The following is an 18260-nucleotide window of genomic DNA, read 5'->3' as shown; positions in this document are numbered from 1 at the left end:
TGACATAAATCACAGCAAGATCTTTTTTGATCCACCTCCTAAAGTAATGGAAATAAAAACAAAAATAAACAAATGGGACCTAATGAAACTTAAAAGCTTTTGCAAAGCAAAGGAAACTACAAACAAGACGAAAAGACAACCCACAGAATGGGAGAAAATATTTGCAAACGAATCAATGGACATTAAAGGATTAATCTCCAAAATATATAAACAGCTCATGCAGCTCAATATTAAAGAAACAAGCAGCCCAATCCAAAAATGGGCAGAAGACCTAAATAGACATTTTTCCAAAGAAGACATACAGATGGCCAAGAAGCACATGAAAAGCTGCTCAACATCATTAATTATTAGAGAAATGCAAATCAAAACTACAATGACGTATCACATCACACCAGTTAGAATGGGCATCATCAGAAAATCTACAGACAACAAATGCTGGAGAGGTGTGGAGAAAAGGGAACCCTCTTGCACTGTTGGTGGGAATGTAAATTGATAGAGCCACTATGAGAACAGTATGGAGGTTCCTTAAAAAATTAAAAATATAATTACCATATGACCCAGCAATCCCACTACTGGACATATACCCAGAGAAAACCATAATTCAAAAAGACACATGCGGGCTTCCCTGGTGGCACAGTGGTTGAGAGTCCACCTGCTGATGCAGGGGAGACAGGTTCGTGCCCCGGTCTGGGAAGTTCCCACATGCCGTGGAGCGGCTGGGCCCATGAGCCATGGCCGCTGAGCCTGCGCGTCCGGAGCCTGTGCTCCGCAACGGGAGAGGCCGCAACAGTGAGAGGCCCATGTACCGCAAAAACAAAACAAATCAAACAAACACATGCACCTCAATGTTCATTGCAGCACTGTTTACAATAGCCAGGTCATGGAAGCAACCTAAATGCCCATTGACAGACGAATGAATAAAGATGTGGTACATATATACAATGGAATATTACTCAGCCATAAAAAGGAACAAAATTGGGTCATTTGTAGAGACATGGATGGATCTAGAGACTGTCACACAGAGTGAAGTCAGAAAAACAAATATCGTATATTAACGCATATATGTGAAACCTAGAAAAATGGTATAGATGAACCGGTTTGCAGGGCAGAAACAGCAACACAGATGTAGAGAAGAAACATATGGACACCAAGCAGGGAAAGCAGCAGTGGGGGTGGTGGTGGTGGGATGAATTGGGAGATTGGGATTGACATATATACACTAATATGGATAAAATAGATAACTAATAAGAGCCTGCTGTATAAAAAATGAATAAAATTCAGAAATTTTAAAAAAAAAGAACTGAAGAAAAAATAATTCCAAAAATGGTCAGCTATTTGCTGTAGCTACAAGTTTTACAGATTATGAGTGTGGTAGATGCATTCAACGTACTTTTTAATGCTTCCTTCATGAGTGATATAGAAAAGCTATATTGGGATGAGGCTTAGAATACTACGAAATATAATTATAAGCATGTCAAGTTTACACAGCTCATGACTCTCCAATTTCATAAATTTTAACTGGACTAAAGTCAGTCCTCCTTTCATAACTCCTCCCAAATTTTCAGGAATGCCAGGAAATATTGCTTCTATTCCACTAAATCTTTTCAGTGCTATGGTAACAAGTACATTTTAGCATGATGCAAGCAGTCAGAATGTTATTTGGTTAACAACTCAAAAGATTTAATATGTGAATAATCATCAAAGTATCTTTTACAGTGGAGCTCAGTGATACCACAGTACCAAATGCATTAATGTTAGGCTCCCTAAACATATGAACTCGATTCAAAACCAAATACCCTGGGGAACTTCCCTGGCGGTCCAAGGGGCATGGGTTCAATCCCTGGTCAGGGAACTAAGATCCCACATGCCACGCGGTGTGGCCAAAAAAAAAAAAACACTAAATGCCCCAAAGGAAACCCAGGAAGAACCACTATAAGGAAGAAAAGAGAAAAATAGAGTTTAAAGATAGCTAATGACCAAAAGATATACCTAAGGTAAAAGGTGAAATCTCAAGTGATTTGTCTACCGACATTACTTCCATCAGCCAGTTTAGACTTTTTAAATGTTAAAAAAAGCGTAGGAATTTGCACTGTTATTTGCCCTTGGGACAATACCAAGGACAAATAATTGCTTGCTATGTCTTTTACAGACCAAGAGTAAAAACCCTGGCCCTAACTCTCACTGAAAGTTTCAACCCAAGTGTTCTAAATCAGTCTCCTTTCCCAAGTTGTAAAAGCATAACCGCTTCTTCCTGTGAAAAATTTTCAGCATATTTGTTCATCATATATACTTATGGCTTACATATTTATTCATTCTGCTGCAATTCCATTAATCAAAAAAGTTACGTAAAACCCAAAATACTGCTTTAGGCAGTATTAGATAAAACATGCTAGAAAACTTAAAAGATATGGCAACCCCATTCCTTCTGAGAATGAACACATGTGAGGGGGGAAAATCAGTGGCAGGGGAAATTATCCTATATCACAGTATTCTAACTTGCTATCATGGTTACGTCTTGATACTACAATAGCAGTGAGGAGCAAAACCAATTTCATTTGTAAATCCCTACCCAGGAATCTGAACATGTAGCAGGCAATCAAATATTTATTTATGGTCAGTAACATCTAAACCTTGAGTCCCTTAAAAAAAGGAAAATAAAAACATTCAGTAAAACTTTCAACATTCCATCTATGTTGAATGAGAAAAATTAAACATTTCTTAAGAAATGTCACGAACTTCTAGTTCTCAACTTGAACAGAGCTGTTCCATCTTTAATAGATTCATAACCAATACTAAAATTTTCTAATCAATTACTAATTACAATTAGAGAAGCTGCCTTACTAACTTTGATTTATGTACTAACACACAAAAGGGAAAATACAATAAAGTGTGCTGATGTTCTCATATACAAAAGGCAAACATTTTGAAAGGGAGTGTTAATTTATAGAGAATGTTGAAGTACTGCTCTACTAGCCTATATTTTTAAAAGATCAGTTATATATGCAAACACCTTTTTTTCTATCTTAAATCTACTGGGTTGTCCCTTTTAACTCAAAAATAGCTCTGGCTTAATAAACACAGCTCTAAATAACTTAAAGGAATAAAACTCTTTATTTTAAAAATTCAAATATGCTTCAGATGAAAGCTGCCCCTTTACTGAACACCCACAAGTTCCAAGCATTGTACAAAACATTAAAACACTTGTTCATACTCTTTTAGAGCAAAATTGCCTGTTCTGCCACACTCGTTTTTGCATGACGTTGACATTTTAGCTCCACTGCCACAAAATGACCAGTTCTTCAAGATTTGATCAAGAAACGAGTTTCTGATCCATAGATGTAGATCATGAGGTTAATGCCGAAGTCAACTGGTGAAGTTTCTCTGTCAACTGTTACACTTAATGTCCTCTTCCTGATTAAGAGAAAATGAAAGTATTAAGGGTACAGAAAAATGAATATTTAATAATACTATTACCCAAAACTCAAGTTTAAAATCAGCATTAGTTCTTGTAAGGTTTAGCAAAAGTATTTTACCAAATTTAACTGTCATTTGTATTACACTTTTTTGTTTTTCAAATTAATAATACCACAAAGTAAAGTAGAAGTAGGTGAAAAAATTCAAAGGGAAAAGTGATATAAAATGAAACTATCTATTAGGCTAAAGCAAAGAACACCATGGTGTTCTATGTACTTGCTGGCAAACAGAAATAAAAGTTGGTAGACATTACCATTTCTAGAAATTCAGTCATTTAAAGTTTTTTTTCCACTCACCTCTAAAACCACCACCCCCTCTTCCTCCTCTGAAACCTCCACCTCCACTTCCTCTTCCACCTCTAAAACCACCTAAAAATAAAGGAAACATTCATTAACTGTAACCTATCATATTTTGATAAGCCTGTAAATATCAATATAATTCTTGCAGTTGTAATGAATATATATTCACATATTTTACCTTACAGAATTTTTTAAGATAAAAATGGAGAAACTGTCCAGCAGCAGGCTAAAATCCTAGGTTACAACTTTTTAAACAAGTTTTCTGTTTTAATAAGTTAGAAAAGCTCGTTACTTTAAAGGTCAATTTAGCCCTACCATTAAATGCATGAGTACCTCAACTTTTGCTTATTATATATACTTTTTAAATTGTTTTTATCCTAAGAACAAAGGGTAGCAGGTATGGGTGGTTTGGCTCTGGGGATACTACTGTAAATACAATGTTTAAGGTCAGTGGAGCTGCAAACAGATCAACACTGATAGTCACATGCTGATGGGCCTTGAAATTTAAAATTTTTAAAGCATTTTTTTCTATTATCCAACACGTTTGGCTTTCTATTGCAGTTTATATTTTTACTCATTTTGGGGACTAACTTTGTGAAGAATGATGAAATATAAAAAGAGAAATTATAAAATGAGGAAACAAACACATACTTCCAAAATACTGATATAAAAAAATTAAGATTTTAAGATTTTTGTGAATGTTTTAAAATGTCATATACGAGACTGAATACAGAATGGAAATGAGGGGATCTCCATTCATCACATTTTTAAAGGGGTACTCCCCAAAATACTTAAAGATATATGTTAATATCTCTTAAGAGATTATCTCCAAGCTATCTGGACCCCAAAAAGGTACATTTAAGGAGTGAAGTGATAATTACATTGAGAGGCAAAAGTGAAAACAGAATTCTCTCTTTTCTGATCCTGTACCAGAAGCTGTCCAACCCCGCTGTGCGGCTCCTCTTCCTTATCTCTTTGGCTCTGACCATCACCCAGTCACCCACCCAGCACACCGTTTGCAGATCTAAGCATAGCCAATGCTGTATCCCACCTCATCCCCAGCCCTGCTCATTATCCAGCTGCCCACAATGATGAATGTACCCGAACTGTGGGGAGATACATATATCAAAATACTGAAATCAAAGCAATGAACTTACTGTAATAGTCTTTGGCATGACATCAGAAGATATGGGTTTTATTTCTGAGCTGCCAATTGTTTAATTAGAGCAAAGTAACTTTTGTAAGCCTGCATTTCCTCATCCATAAAAAAAGGATATCAACCACCTTCACAAGGTTTTGCTAAATATTAAAAGAATATACTTGGATGTTAAAAGAATATACGACCAGCTCTTGGCATATAATCACCACTCAAAGATATTAACTAAAAATTTTAAATTCAATTAAGATAATACTATACCTTACAGAGACTAAGCATTATTACTATGGTAATGTGCCAAGATTGAAAGCAGCTTTATTAAAAAAGATAAATAACCATAAGGGAGGTCCGCCTCTATACAAAACTAAATTGTGCTATATAAGTTGGCTGCGGCTTTGAAATCTCATTAGAAATCTCCCCCGCAGGTAACTTACCACCCCTAGCACCTCTGCCACCTCCGCCTCTTCCTCCTCCTCGACCTCCCCTGCCACCGCCTCTTGGAGGCCCCTTCTCACCCGGAGGTCGAGGTAGAAACCTCTGCAACGGCAGCAGCTTATATGGGTCTATATAAAACTGGAAGTATAACAGAAATAATTAGTGTGATGTGCTTCACACTCATTATGTCCCAAACTGAATTCATTATCTTCCCCTAATTCCCTTCTTCTCCAGTAGTGCCCATTTCAGTGAATGGTGACACCATCCACAAAGCTGTTGCAATCAGACATCTGAAAGATGGTGATATTTTTTACTTCAACTTCAACAGCTAACCAATTACCAAGACCTATCGATTCTACTGCCTATATCTCTCATAAAACCAGCCACTTTTCTCCATTTTCACTCTTTCAGGACTAAAGCAACAGCATCCAACCTGGCCCCTTCACACATAGTACTGACCTCTTTCCAGGGTGCTCTTTTATTTTTCTAGCACTCTCTTTTAAGTATAAATTTAACCGTATATATCTTGATAGTTAAAAACAAAATGAAGACTAAAGTCCAAATTCTTTCCCATGACCTGAAGGCCTTAAGTAATCTAGCCCCTGCCTACCTTGCTAGTCATTACTTCACAACTTTCCCCACCCCCTCTCCTAAATGTTCTGTGTCCAAGCTCTACCTCTGCCTTTTTCAGATCCTTAAGGTGGCTTTACTGTCAGACTTGCACATGCTGTTTTCCTTACTTGAAATGCATTTCCTCCTCCTCTGTGACTAGAGCAGTGGTTCCCAAGTGCTAGCCTAACCTTCATCAACATCATCCAGAAGTTTCCTTTTAAAAACTGAATCCGCATCCCTACCTAACACCTACTCGGTCAAACTTCTAGGAGTGGGACCTAGAAATACATCTTCTTAAAAGCTCCCCCAGGTAATTCTGACGTGCAATCAGGTTTGGGAGTCACCTGTGGTCAACTTTCAGGTCTCCGCTTCAAACTCACATTCTCAGAAAGCCAATGCACTAAATTTGGTCTCACTACTAACATTCTCTTACCAACATGTATTACTCCTTTACAGCATATATCATAATGTTATTGAAATATCTGTGAAATCATTTAATATGTGATTTCTCCCAAATAATATAAGCTTTATAATTTAACATTATACTTAGAATGAAAGCTTTTCAATAAGATTTGTACATAAAATAAAAAATGTACTCCAGCAGTTACAGAATTGCTAATATGACCACAGATTACTTTCTGAAAACCTGAATTAAACACATTACTTTTAAAGATTAGTAAATTCAATGTCTAAAGTACAGAACATCTCAGTTTAAGAGCTTCACTAGTGTGATACACTGGGGAAGTCTCAAGTGCCTTAAGTAAAACTGTCCTAAGGTAGGTCATTCATTTATAAAACCAAGAATCTAGGTATCATAAACTTGACTCACCTTCTGCAGTTTTTTAAAGGAAGATGCCTTCATGTTCTCTGACAATTTAACTGAAAAATACTATTAATTTTATTAAGGAATAAGCAATTAATATCAAATATAATCTTCTGAATTCACGTGTAATTTTTAAAATAACAAGGTTAGAATATACAGAAATATTTAGGAGAAGAAATGAGTTTCCAAACAAAGTGAAATTTTAATTTTTGTTTTAAAACTTCCAATTCCACCATCCTATTACAGTGGCATCATCATATCCAAAGCAAAGTACCTCAACCCTGTGACACTGATCCAAGTGGCAATCATTTCTAAAACCTTCCAAAAAGGAAGTCACACTTATAGGGCCTATCTTTCCAATATATGTGAAAATACATCCCCCCTCTTGACTCTCCTTTATGGTCCAATCTTAGCAATACTCCATCCACTTTAATGAAGCAGCAAGTTTAGTTTAATCAATATTTAACCCCAGAAAAAATGAACAGTAACCTTTTAATGAGATAGCTACATCTTCCAATTAAAAAGGATACAAAATCTCTAAGTTGTCCAAATATTTCATCCACTTTTCCAATTTGTTCTTTGTTTTCTAAATAAACTGGAGCATTGAAATAAGGCACCTTATTTTCATCTGTGGTACACTTACAAACTATGTCATCCTCACAGGGGTGCAGGAACTCTCCTAATACTGAAATAGGACATGAAAATGTTAAAATATAAAACAATTTCAGGGCTTCCCTGGTGGTGCAGTGGTTGGGAGTCCGCCTGCCGATGCGGGGGATACAGGTTCGTGCCCCAGTCCGGTAGGGTCCCACGTGCCGTGGAGCGGCTGGGCCCGTGAGCCATGGCCACTGAGCCTGCGCGTCCAGAGCCTGTGCTCTGCAACGGGAGAGGCCATAACACTGAGAGGCCCGCGTACAACAACAACAACAAAAAATTTCAAATGATATTGAACAGCCTCTTCTGGAAGCTTTCCTCTTGGTTGCCTGGGATTTCACCATATCTGTTCTGAGGCAGAAAAGCCTTCCTGGGTTAGTATACCAACTCCACAAAATACTAGCTATGTGACCTGGGGTACGGGTCTCACCTTCTCTGTGCTTCAGGTGTCTTCATCTTTAATGTAGGGCTAACAACAGTACTGACACCTAACACATAGTATTGTGAAGATTAAGTGCAATAACAAATGTCAAATGCTTAGAAAATGCCTAGCATACTGAGACCACTCAATCTACAATAACAGTTATTTTAGTCTGATAACTATTATTATTTGATTAAACAACACTATGCTTCATTCTACTGTCTCTTCCTTCTCCCCATCCCTAAGTCTAAGTCGGTCTTTGTTGTTCTCTGGCCCTTTCTTTTTTTCTCCCCTTTCCTAAGTTCCTACCACCACCTCATCACCAATGACTCTTCGATCTTCTCCAAGGAAGTCTGGAATCTCAAAATAACTACCTATATATCTGACTTACAGTCACCCCAAACTAAAATACTCATCATATTCCTGCAAAACCGACTCTCAATTCCTATCACCCAAGCTCAAAACCTGGAGTCTTTTATTCCTAGTATTAGCCAAGTTCTACTGAGTCTGTTTCCATTGAAATATCTCTCTCATCGAACCCTTCTTTTTTTCCTCACTTTCACCATGCTCTGATGTGTCATGCATGGACCCTTATGGGGCTAGGACCTTTGACTCTAGCCATTGACCTCTTCAAACCATTTTGCATACCGATGCATCCTACTCTTTAGACTCTGTTCATCCTTTCTCTTCTTTGATGTAGGCAGAAACAGCAACACAGATGTAGAGAAGAAACATATGGACACCAAGCAGGGAAAGCAGCAGTGGGGGTGGTGGTGGTGGGATGAATTGGGAGATTGGGATTGACATATATACACTAATATGGATAAAATAGATAACTAATAAGAGCCTGCTGTATAAAAAATGAATAAAATTCAGAAATTTTAAAAAAAAAGAACTGAAGAAAAAATAATTCCAAAAATGGTCAGCTATTTGCTGTAGCTACAAGTTTTACAGATTATGAGTGTGGTAGATGCATTCAACGTACTTTTTAATGCTTCCTTCATGAGTGATATAGAAAAGCTATATTGGGATGAGGCTTAGAATACTACGAAATATAATTATAAGCATGTCAAGTTTACACAGCTCATGACTCTCCAATTTCATAAATTTTAACTGGACTAAAGTCAGTCCTCCTTTCATAACTCCTCCCAAATTTTCAGGAATGCCAGGAAATATTGCTTCTATTCCACTAAATCTTTTCAGTGCTATGGTAACAAGTACATTTTAGCATGATGCAAGCAGTCAGAATGTTATTTGGTTAACAACTCAAAAGATTTAATATGTGAATAATCATCAAAGTATCTTTTACAGTGGAGCTCAGTGATACCACAGTACCAAATGCATTAATGTTAGGCTCCCTAAACATATGAACTCGATTCAAAACCAAATACCCTGGGGAACTTCCCTGGCGGTCCAAGGGGCATGGGTTCAATCCCTGGTCAGGGAACTAAGATCCCACATGCCACGCGGTGTGGCCAAAAAAAAAAAAACACTAAATGCCCCAAAGGAAACCCAGGAAGAACCACTATAAGGAAGAAAAGAGAAAAATAGAGTTTAAAGATAGCTAATGACCAAAAGATATACCTAAGGTAAAAGGTGAAATCTCAAGTGATTTGTCTACCGACATTACTTCCATCAGCCAGTTTAGACTTTTTAAATGTTAAAAAAAGCGTAGGAATTTGCACTGTTATTTGCCCTTGGGACAATACCAAGGACAAATAATTGCTTGCTATGTCTTTTACAGACCAAGAGTAAAAACCCTGGCCCTAACTCTCACTGAAAGTTTCAACCCAAGTGTTCTAAATCAGTCTCCTTTCCCAAGTTGTAAAAGCATAACCGCTTCTTCCTGTGAAAAATTTTCAGCATATTTGTTCATCATATATACTTATGGCTTACATATTTATTCATTCTGCTGCAATTCCATTAATCAAAAAAGTTACGTAAAACCCAAAATACTGCTTTAGGCAGTATTAGATAAAACATGCTAGAAAACTTAAAAGATATGGCAACCCCATTCCTTCTGAGAATGAACACATGTGAGGGGGGAAAATCAGTGGCAGGGGAAATTATCCTATATCACAGTATTCTAACTTGCTATCATGGTTACGTCTTGATACTACAATAGCAGTGAGGAGCAAAACCAATTTCATTTGTAAATCCCTACCCAGGAATCTGAACATGTAGCAGGCAATCAAATATTTATTTATGGTCAGTAACATCTAAACCTTGAGTCCCTTAAAAAAAGGAAAATAAAAACATTCAGTAAAACTTTCAACATTCCATCTATGTTGAATGAGAAAAATTAAACATTTCTTAAGAAATGTCACGAACTTCTAGTTCTCAACTTGAACAGAGCTGTTCCATCTTTAATAGATTCATAACCAATACTAAAATTTTCTAATCAATTACTAATTACAATTAGAGAAGCTGCCTTACTAACTTTGATTTATGTACTAACACACAAAAGGGAAAATACAATAAAGTGTGCTGATGTTCTCATATACAAAAGGCAAACATTTTGAAAGGGAGTGTTAATTTATAGAGAATGTTGAAGTACTGCTCTACTAGCCTATATTTTTAAAAGATCAGTTATATATGCAAACACCTTTTTTTCTATCTTAAATCTACTGGGTTGTCCCTTTTAACTCAAAAATAGCTCTGGCTTAATAAACACAGCTCTAAATAACTTAAAGGAATAAAACTCTTTATTTTAAAAATTCAAATATGCTTCAGATGAAAGCTGCCCCTTTACTGAACACCCACAAGTTCCAAGCATTGTACAAAACATTAAAACACTTGTTCATACTCTTTTAGAGCAAAATTGCCTGTTCTGCCACACTCGTTTTTGCATGACGTTGACATTTTAGCTCCACTGCCACAAAATGACCAGTTCTTCAAGATTTGATCAAGAAACGAGTTTCTGATCCATAGATGTAGATCATGAGGTTAATGCCGAAGTCAACTGGTGAAGTTTCTCTGTCAACTGTTACACTTAATGTCCTCTTCCTGATTAAGAGAAAATGAAAGTATTAAGGGTACAGAAAAATGAATATTTAATAATACTATTACCCAAAACTCAAGTTTAAAATCAGCATTAGTTCTTGTAAGGTTTAGCAAAAGTATTTTACCAAATTTAACTGTCATTTGTATTACACTTTTTTGTTTTTCAAATTAATAATACCACAAAGTAAAGTAGAAGTAGGTGAAAAAATTCAAAGGGAAAAGTGATATAAAATGAAACTATCTATTAGGCTAAAGCAAAGAACACCATGGTGTTCTATGTACTTGCTGGCAAACAGAAATAAAAGTTGGTAGACATTACCATTTCTAGAAATTCAGTCATTTAAAGTTTTTTTTCCACTCACCTCTAAAACCACCACCCCCTCTTCCTCCTCTGAAACCTCCACCTCCACTTCCTCTTCCACCTCTAAAACCACCTAAAAATAAAGGAAACATTCATTAACTGTAACCTATCATATTTTGATAAGCCTGTAAATATCAATATAATTCTTGCAGTTGTAATGAATATATATTCACATATTTTACCTTACAGAATTTTTTAAGATAAAAATGGAGAAACTGTCCAGCAGCAGGCTAAAATCCTAGGTTACAACTTTTTAAACAAGTTTTCTGTTTTAATAAGTTAGAAAAGCTCGTTACTTTAAAGGTCAATTTAGCCCTACCATTAAATGCATGAGTACCTCAACTTTTGCTTATTATATATACTTTTTAAATTGTTTTTATCCTAAGAACAAAGGGTAGCAGGTATGGGTGGTTTGGCTCTGGGGATACTACTGTAAATACAATGTTTAAGGTCAGTGGAGCTGCAAACAGATCAACACTGATAGTCACATGCTGATGGGCCTTGAAATTTAAAATTTTTAAAGCATTTTTTTCTATTATCCAACACGTTTGGCTTTCTATTGCAGTTTATATTTTTACTCATTTTGGGGACTAACTTTGTGAAGAATGATGAAATATAAAAAGAGAAATTATAAAATGAGGAAACAAACACATACTTCCAAAATACTGATATAAAAAAATTAAGATTTTAAGATTTTTGTGAATGTTTTAAAATGTCATATACGAGACTGAATACAGAATGGAAATGAGGGGATCTCCATTCATCACATTTTTAAAGGGGTACTCCCCAAAATACTTAAAGATATATGTTAATATCTCTTAAGAGATTATCTCCAAGCTATCTGGACCCCAAAAAGGTACATTTAAGGAGTGAAGTGATAATTACATTGAGAGGCAAAAGTGAAAACAGAATTCTCTCTTTTCTGATCCTGTACCAGAAGCTGTCCAACCCCGCTGTGCGGCTCCTCTTCCTTATCTCTTTGGCTCTGACCATCACCCAGTCACCCACCCAGCACACCGTTTGCAGATCTAAGCATAGCCAATGCTGTATCCCACCTCATCCCCAGCCCTGCTCATTATCCAGCTGCCCACAATGATGAATGTACCCGAACTGTGGGGAGATACATATATCAAAATACTGAAATCAAAGCAATGAACTTACTGTAATAGTCTTTGGCATGACATCAGAAGATATGGGTTTTATTTCTGAGCTGCCAATTGTTTAATTAGAGCAAAGTAACTTTTGTAAGCCTGCATTTCCTCATCCATAAAAAAAGGATATCAACCACCTTCACAAGGTTTTGCTAAATATTAAAAGAATATACTTGGATGTTAAAAGAATATACGACCAGCTCTTGGCATATAATCACCACTCAAAGATATTAACTAAAAATTTTAAATTCAATTAAGATAATACTATACCTTACAGAGACTAAGCATTATTACTATGGTAATGTGCCAAGATTGAAAGCAGCTTTATTAAAAAAGATAAATAACCATAAGGGAGGTCCGCCTCTATACAAAACTAAATTGTGCTATATAAGTTGGCTGCGGCTTTGAAATCTCATTAGAAATCTCCCCCGCAGGTAACTTACCACCCCTAGCACCTCTGCCACCTCCGCCTCTTCCTCCTCCTCGACCTCCCCTGCCACCGCCTCTTGGAGGCCCCTTCTCACCCGGAGGTCGAGGTAGAAACCTCTGCAACGGCAGCAGCTTATATGGGTCTATATAAAACTGGAAGTATAACAGAAATAATTAGTGTGATGTGCTTCACACTCATTATGTCCCAAACTGAATTCATTATCTTCCCCTAATTCCCTTCTTCTCCAGTAGTGCCCATTTCAGTGAATGGTGACACCATCCACAAAGCTGTTGCAATCAGACATCTGAAAGATGGTGATATTTTTTACTTCAACTTCAACAGCTAACCAATTACCAAGACCTATCGATTCTACTGCCTATATCTCTCATAAAACCAGCCACTTTTCTCCATTTTCACTCTTTCAGGACTAAAGCAACAGCATCCAACCTGGCCCCTTCACACATAGTACTGACCTCTTTCCAGGGTGCTCTTTTATTTTTCTAGCACTCTCTTTTAAGTATAAATTTAACCGTATATATCTTGATAGTTAAAAACAAAATGAAGACTAAAGTCCAAATTCTTTCCCATGACCTGAAGGCCTTAAGTAATCTAGCCCCTGCCTACCTTGCTAGTCATTACTTCACAACTTTCCCCACCCCCTCTCCTAAATGTTCTGTGTCCAAGCTCTACCTCTGCCTTTTTCAGATCCTTAAGGTGGCTTTACTGTCAGACTTGCACATGCTGTTTTCCTTACTTGAAATGCATTTCCTCCTCCTCTGTGACTAGAGCAGTGGTTCCCAAGTGCTAGCCTAACCTTCATCAACATCATCCAGAAGTTTCCTTTTAAAAACTGAATCCGCATCCCTACCTAACACCTACTCGGTCAAACTTCTAGGAGTGGGACCTAGAAATACATCTTCTTAAAAGCTCCCCCAGGTAATTCTGACGTGCAATCAGGTTTGGGAGTCACCTGTGGTCAACTTTCAGGTCTCCGCTTCAAACTCACATTCTCAGAAAGCCAATGCACTAAATTTGGTCTCACTACTAACATTCTCTTACCAACATGTATTACTCCTTTACAGCATATATCATAATGTTATTGAAATATCTGTGAAATCATTTAATATGTGATTTCTCCCAAATAATATAAGCTTTATAATTTAACATTATACTTAGAATGAAAGCTTTTCAATAAGATTTGTACATAAAATAAAAAATGTACTCCAGCAGTTACAGAATTGCTAATATGACCACAGATTACTTTCTGAAAACCTGAATTAAACACATTACTTTTAAAGATTAGTAAATTCAATGTCTAAAGTACAGAACATCTCAGTTTAAGAGCTTCACTAGTGTGATACACTGGGGAAGTCTCAAGTGCCTTAAGTAAAACTGTCCTAAGGTAGGTCATTCATTTATAAAACCAAGAATCTAGGTATCATAAACTTGACTCACCTTCTGCAGTTTTTTAAAGGAAGATGCCTTCATGTTCTCTGACAATTTAACTGAAAAATACTATTAATTTTATTAAGGAATAAGCAATTAATATCAAATATAATCTTCTGAATTCACGTGTAATTTTTAAAATAACAAGGTTAGAATATACAGAAATATTTAGGAGAAGAAATGAGTTTCCAAACAAAGTGAAATTTTAATTTTTGTTTTAAAACTTCCAATTCCACCATCCTATTACAGTGGCATCATCATATCCAAAGCAAAGTACCTCAACCCTGTGACACTGATCCAAGTGGCAATCATTTCTAAAACCTTCCAAAAAGGAAGTCACACTTATAGGGCCTATCTTTCCAATATATGTGAAAATACATCCCCCCTCTTGACTCTCCTTTATGGTCCAATCTTAGCAATACTCCATCCACTTTAATGAAGCAGCAAGTTTAGTTTAATCAATATTTAACCCCAGAAAAAATGAACAGTAACCTTTTAATGAGATAGCTACATCTTCCAATTAAAAAGGATACAAAATCTCTAAGTTGTCCAAATATTTCATCCACTTTTCCAATTTGTTCTTTGTTTTCTAAATAAACTGGAGCATTGAAATAAGGCACCTTATTTTCATCTGTGGTACACTTACAAACTATGTCATCCTCACAGGGGTGCAGGAACTCTCCTAATACTGAAATAGGACATGAAAATGTTAAAATATAAAACAATTTCAGGGCTTCCCTGGTGGTGCAGTGGTTGGGAGTCCGCCTGCCGATGCGGGGGATACAGGTTCGTGCCCCAGTCCGGTAGGGTCCCACGTGCCGTGGAGCGGCTGGGCCCGTGAGCCATGGCCACTGAGCCTGCGCGTCCAGAGCCTGTGCTCTGCAACGGGAGAGGCCATAACACTGAGAGGCCCGCGTACAACAACAACAACAAAAAATTTCAAATGATATTGAACAGCCTCTTCTGGAAGCTTTCCTCTTGGTTGCCTGGGATTTCACCATATCTGTTCTGAGGCAGAAAAGCCTTCCTGGGTTAGTATACCAACTCCACAAAATACTAGCTATGTGACCTGGGGTACGGGTCTCACCTTCTCTGTGCTTCAGGTGTCTTCATCTTTAATGTAGGGCTAACAACAGTACTGACACCTAACACATAGTATTGTGAAGATTAAGTGCAATAACAAATGTCAAATGCTTAGAAAATGCCTAGCATACTGAGACCACTCAATCTACAATAACAGTTATTTTAGTCTGATAACTATTATTATTTGATTAAACAACACTATGCTTCATTCTACTGTCTCTTCCTTCTCCCCATCCCTAAGTCTAAGTCGGTCTTTGTTGTTCTCTGGCCCTTTCTTTTTTTCTCCCCTTTCCTAAGTTCCTACCACCACCTCATCACCAATGACTCTTCGATCTTCTCCAAGGAAGTCTGGAATCTCAAAATAACTACCTATATATCTGACTTACAGTCACCCCAAACTAAAATACTCATCATATTCCTGCAAAACCGACTCTCAATTCCTATCACCCAAGCTCAAAACCTGGAGTCTTTTATTCCTAGTATTAGCCAAGTTCTACTGAGTCTGTTTCCATTGAAATATCTCTCTCATCGAACCCTTCTTTTTTTCCTCACTTTCACCATGCTCTGATGTGTCATGCATGGACCCTTATGGGGCTAGGACCTTTGACTCTAGCCATTGACCTCTTCAAACCATTTTGCATACCGATGCATCCTACTCTTTAGACTCTGTTCATCCTTTCTCTTCTTTGATGTAGGCTTCTACTGTCAAATCTGTCTCACTTTCCATGACTTCCATCCTACCTCTTTGATAATTACTCCAAAACTCCTCTAATTAGGCCTTTTTCTTGACTCCCCCCCGTAGTTTCCCTTCTGAGCAAGTTTTTTTACTCACTTCACTTAGTTATGAGTAGCAATTAAAAGCATGGGCTTTGGAGTCAGGAAACTTGGCTTTGTATCTCAAATACATCACTTACTGATCACTTCTCACTATGACCCTAGCAAAGACACTTAACGCTGAATCGGTTTTCTTATCTGTAAAATGGGGACAGTAGGGGTAAACGCACAATATTACGTAGTTGTATCTCCCTTTCAGCCCAAACCCAAGTGCCATCTCCACGATGCATTCTAAGTGTCCTTCAGCTTTCTTATCCCTCCCTTACTTCTACAGCACGATTATACGTCACTTTACAGCCTCTCCGGAGGCTTGACTCCCCAATCAAGCAGCAACCTCCGTAGGAGAGAGCTGCTGGATCTACCTTTCAGCACCTGACTCTCAGTCAAACTTACTAACAACACAAACCCACAACCTTCGTCCCCCGACCCCACTCCACCCTCGCCCCCTGGTGGGCCAAGCTTTGAAGCCTACTTACAAACTACTTGCTCTGGAGGTCCTTGGTCCTGGCCTTTGTTAAAACCTCCGCGGCCGCCCCCTCGTCCAAATCCTCCTCTGCCGCTGCCGCCGCCTCTGAAATTGCTGCCGCCGCCTCTGAAATTGCCGCCGCCTCCACCTCGGAAGTGGTGGTTGCTGCTGCCGCCGCCGCGACCGAAGCCGCCACCTCGATTAAAGCCTCCGCGACCTCCGCCTCGAAAAGACATGCTCGCTCCCACCTGGTTAGAAAAACAGGGCGTGCCTTTCAGTCACTGTGGCCTCTGGGGGCACCACCGAACCCCTCTGAGCCTCAGTCAGAAACCATAAAAGTGGACAACAATAATAATAGCAACCCTCCCACCTCACCCATGGCCAGGCGGCCAGCGACGAGCCCGAAGGGTGAGCGTCCCCTCCCCATAGCCCTGTGAGCGCCGACCAACCACTCACCAGCCCCGTCACCCCCGGTGAGTACTTCCTCCCCCAGCTGGCAGCAAGGTCCTCTGCCGCATTCCCCCACTCCCTCCGCTGGGTTCCACCTCCAGCATCCTCAGACCGCCCGGCCCCCTCCCGCCACTCACCGGCGCCGCGTGCACCTCAGGCCCGGACGCTCACACCCTCCCGCCCAGTACTTCCGCCGCACACGAGCCTCTTCGGCCACCGTACCGGCACAAAACGGAGGTGGGGAGGGAACCAACTAGAAATTCGAATAACTGGTTCAGAAAGCCAGCCAGTCACCCGCGGAATCAGGGACGCTACCACCTACCCGAAACAGCCTTCAGCGATGGAAGGGTATCAATAATATCTAACGTCAACAGCTACTTTACGACAGTTAGGTCTATTTGCCTACGGAGAGCGGAGGAAGTGACGTACAATAGCGGCGTCCTTTGCGCCGTGACGTTGCAGGAAGTGCCGCCCCGCGGCGTTGCCCTTGGCGATGGCTGGCGTGAGGGACCGCCCCTCTAGTAGCGGCTCGGTTTGTTCCTGGTGGCAGCTGAGTGGCAGTGCGCCCTGTCCTCTCAGGCTGCGCTGCAGTCCCCTCGCTCGTCAGTTGGTTGCGGCTCCAGCAACTGTGCTGCCCGCGGCTCTGAGGACGTTTGAGCCGCGCTCTGCCGGGAGGTGGATCTGGCCGCGTCGGAACTTAGTGGAAGGGCTTGTCTGCGTTCTTTCGAGTCGCTTGTTTCTTCCGGATCTTTCGAAGTACGCACGATTGTGGGCAGTACTGCGCCCGTCGTTTTGTACTACGGTTTCACGAAAGGAAGAAAAAAAAGTGTGTGTGTGTCCTTTTAAAGAAACTGTTACCTGACAGAAAGCCAGACCATATTTTTGTCTTTTGTACCAGATAGTTTATTCCTTTGTTAAGTACGTTTTGAGACCCGCAGGACACTGTCTGTACTACAAGCCCCTCTCCCCTTCTGTCTTTAAGTCCTTGATATTTGACTTCAACTTCCGCTAAGACTTCTCTTCCAAAGAATAGCGCTAGTGATTCTATTTGTTAAATTTGGTTGTTCTCTTTTCACTCGAATCTTCTGAGAGCTTACCTTGATATTTAACGCAGTCAACCGCCTCTTTGAAAGAGGGTGGGGTTTGGTACCTTTTTGAGAGG

At 39.0% G+C, this 18260-nt stretch overlaps 2 protein-coding genes across 4 annotated transcripts; both read right to left on the bottom strand.

The window, feature by feature from the left end:
- Positions 1 to 2337: 2337 nt before the first annotated feature.
- Positions 2338 to 7943, bottom strand: LOC112063736 (H/ACA ribonucleoprotein complex subunit 1). Its single transcript, XM_024119263.3, has 5 exons — positions 7330 to 7943; positions 6806 to 6865; positions 5364 to 5502; positions 3771 to 3842; positions 2338 to 3411 (listed from the first exon to the last, which is right to left on the bottom strand). Exons 1-5 carry the CDS (start codon positions 7795 to 7797, stop codon positions 3398 to 3400), a joined length of 753 nt encoding a protein of 250 aa, XP_023975031.2. The 5' UTR covers positions 7798 to 7943; the 3' UTR covers positions 2338 to 3397.
- A 2614-nt stretch (positions 7944 to 10557) lies between these two features.
- LOC102978839 (H/ACA ribonucleoprotein complex subunit 1) lies at positions 10558 to 17514 on the bottom strand. 3 transcript variants are annotated; one of them, XM_007105858.4, is made up of 7 exons: positions 17421 to 17514; positions 16659 to 16896; positions 14799 to 14953; positions 14275 to 14334; positions 12833 to 12971; positions 11240 to 11311; positions 10558 to 10880 (listed from the first exon to the last, which is right to left on the bottom strand). In XM_007105858.4, the coding sequence occupies exons 2-7, from the start codon at positions 16882 to 16884 to the stop codon at positions 10867 to 10869; spliced, it is 666 nt and encodes a 221-aa protein (XP_007105920.1). In that variant the 5' UTR covers positions 16885 to 16896; positions 17421 to 17514; the 3' UTR covers positions 10558 to 10866. The 3 variants fall into 3 exon arrangements, with proteins under 3 accessions (XP_007105920.1, XP_007105919.1, XP_007105921.1); XM_007105857.4 differs by having other exon boundaries at positions 17236 to 17465; XM_007105859.3 differs by lacking the exon at positions 17421 to 17514 and adding an exon at positions 17105 to 17123.
- Between the last annotated feature and the right edge of the window lie 746 nt (positions 17515 to 18260).

This window comes from Physeter macrocephalus, chromosome 7, assembly GCF_002837175.3.
Source record: "Physeter macrocephalus isolate SW-GA chromosome 7, ASM283717v5, whole genome shotgun sequence".
Lineage (NCBI taxonomy): Eukaryota > Metazoa > Chordata > Mammalia > Artiodactyla > Physeteridae > Physeter > Physeter macrocephalus.
The sequence above is the reverse complement of the archived record's forward strand: the minus strand, read 5'-3'. Positions and strand labels throughout refer to the sequence as shown.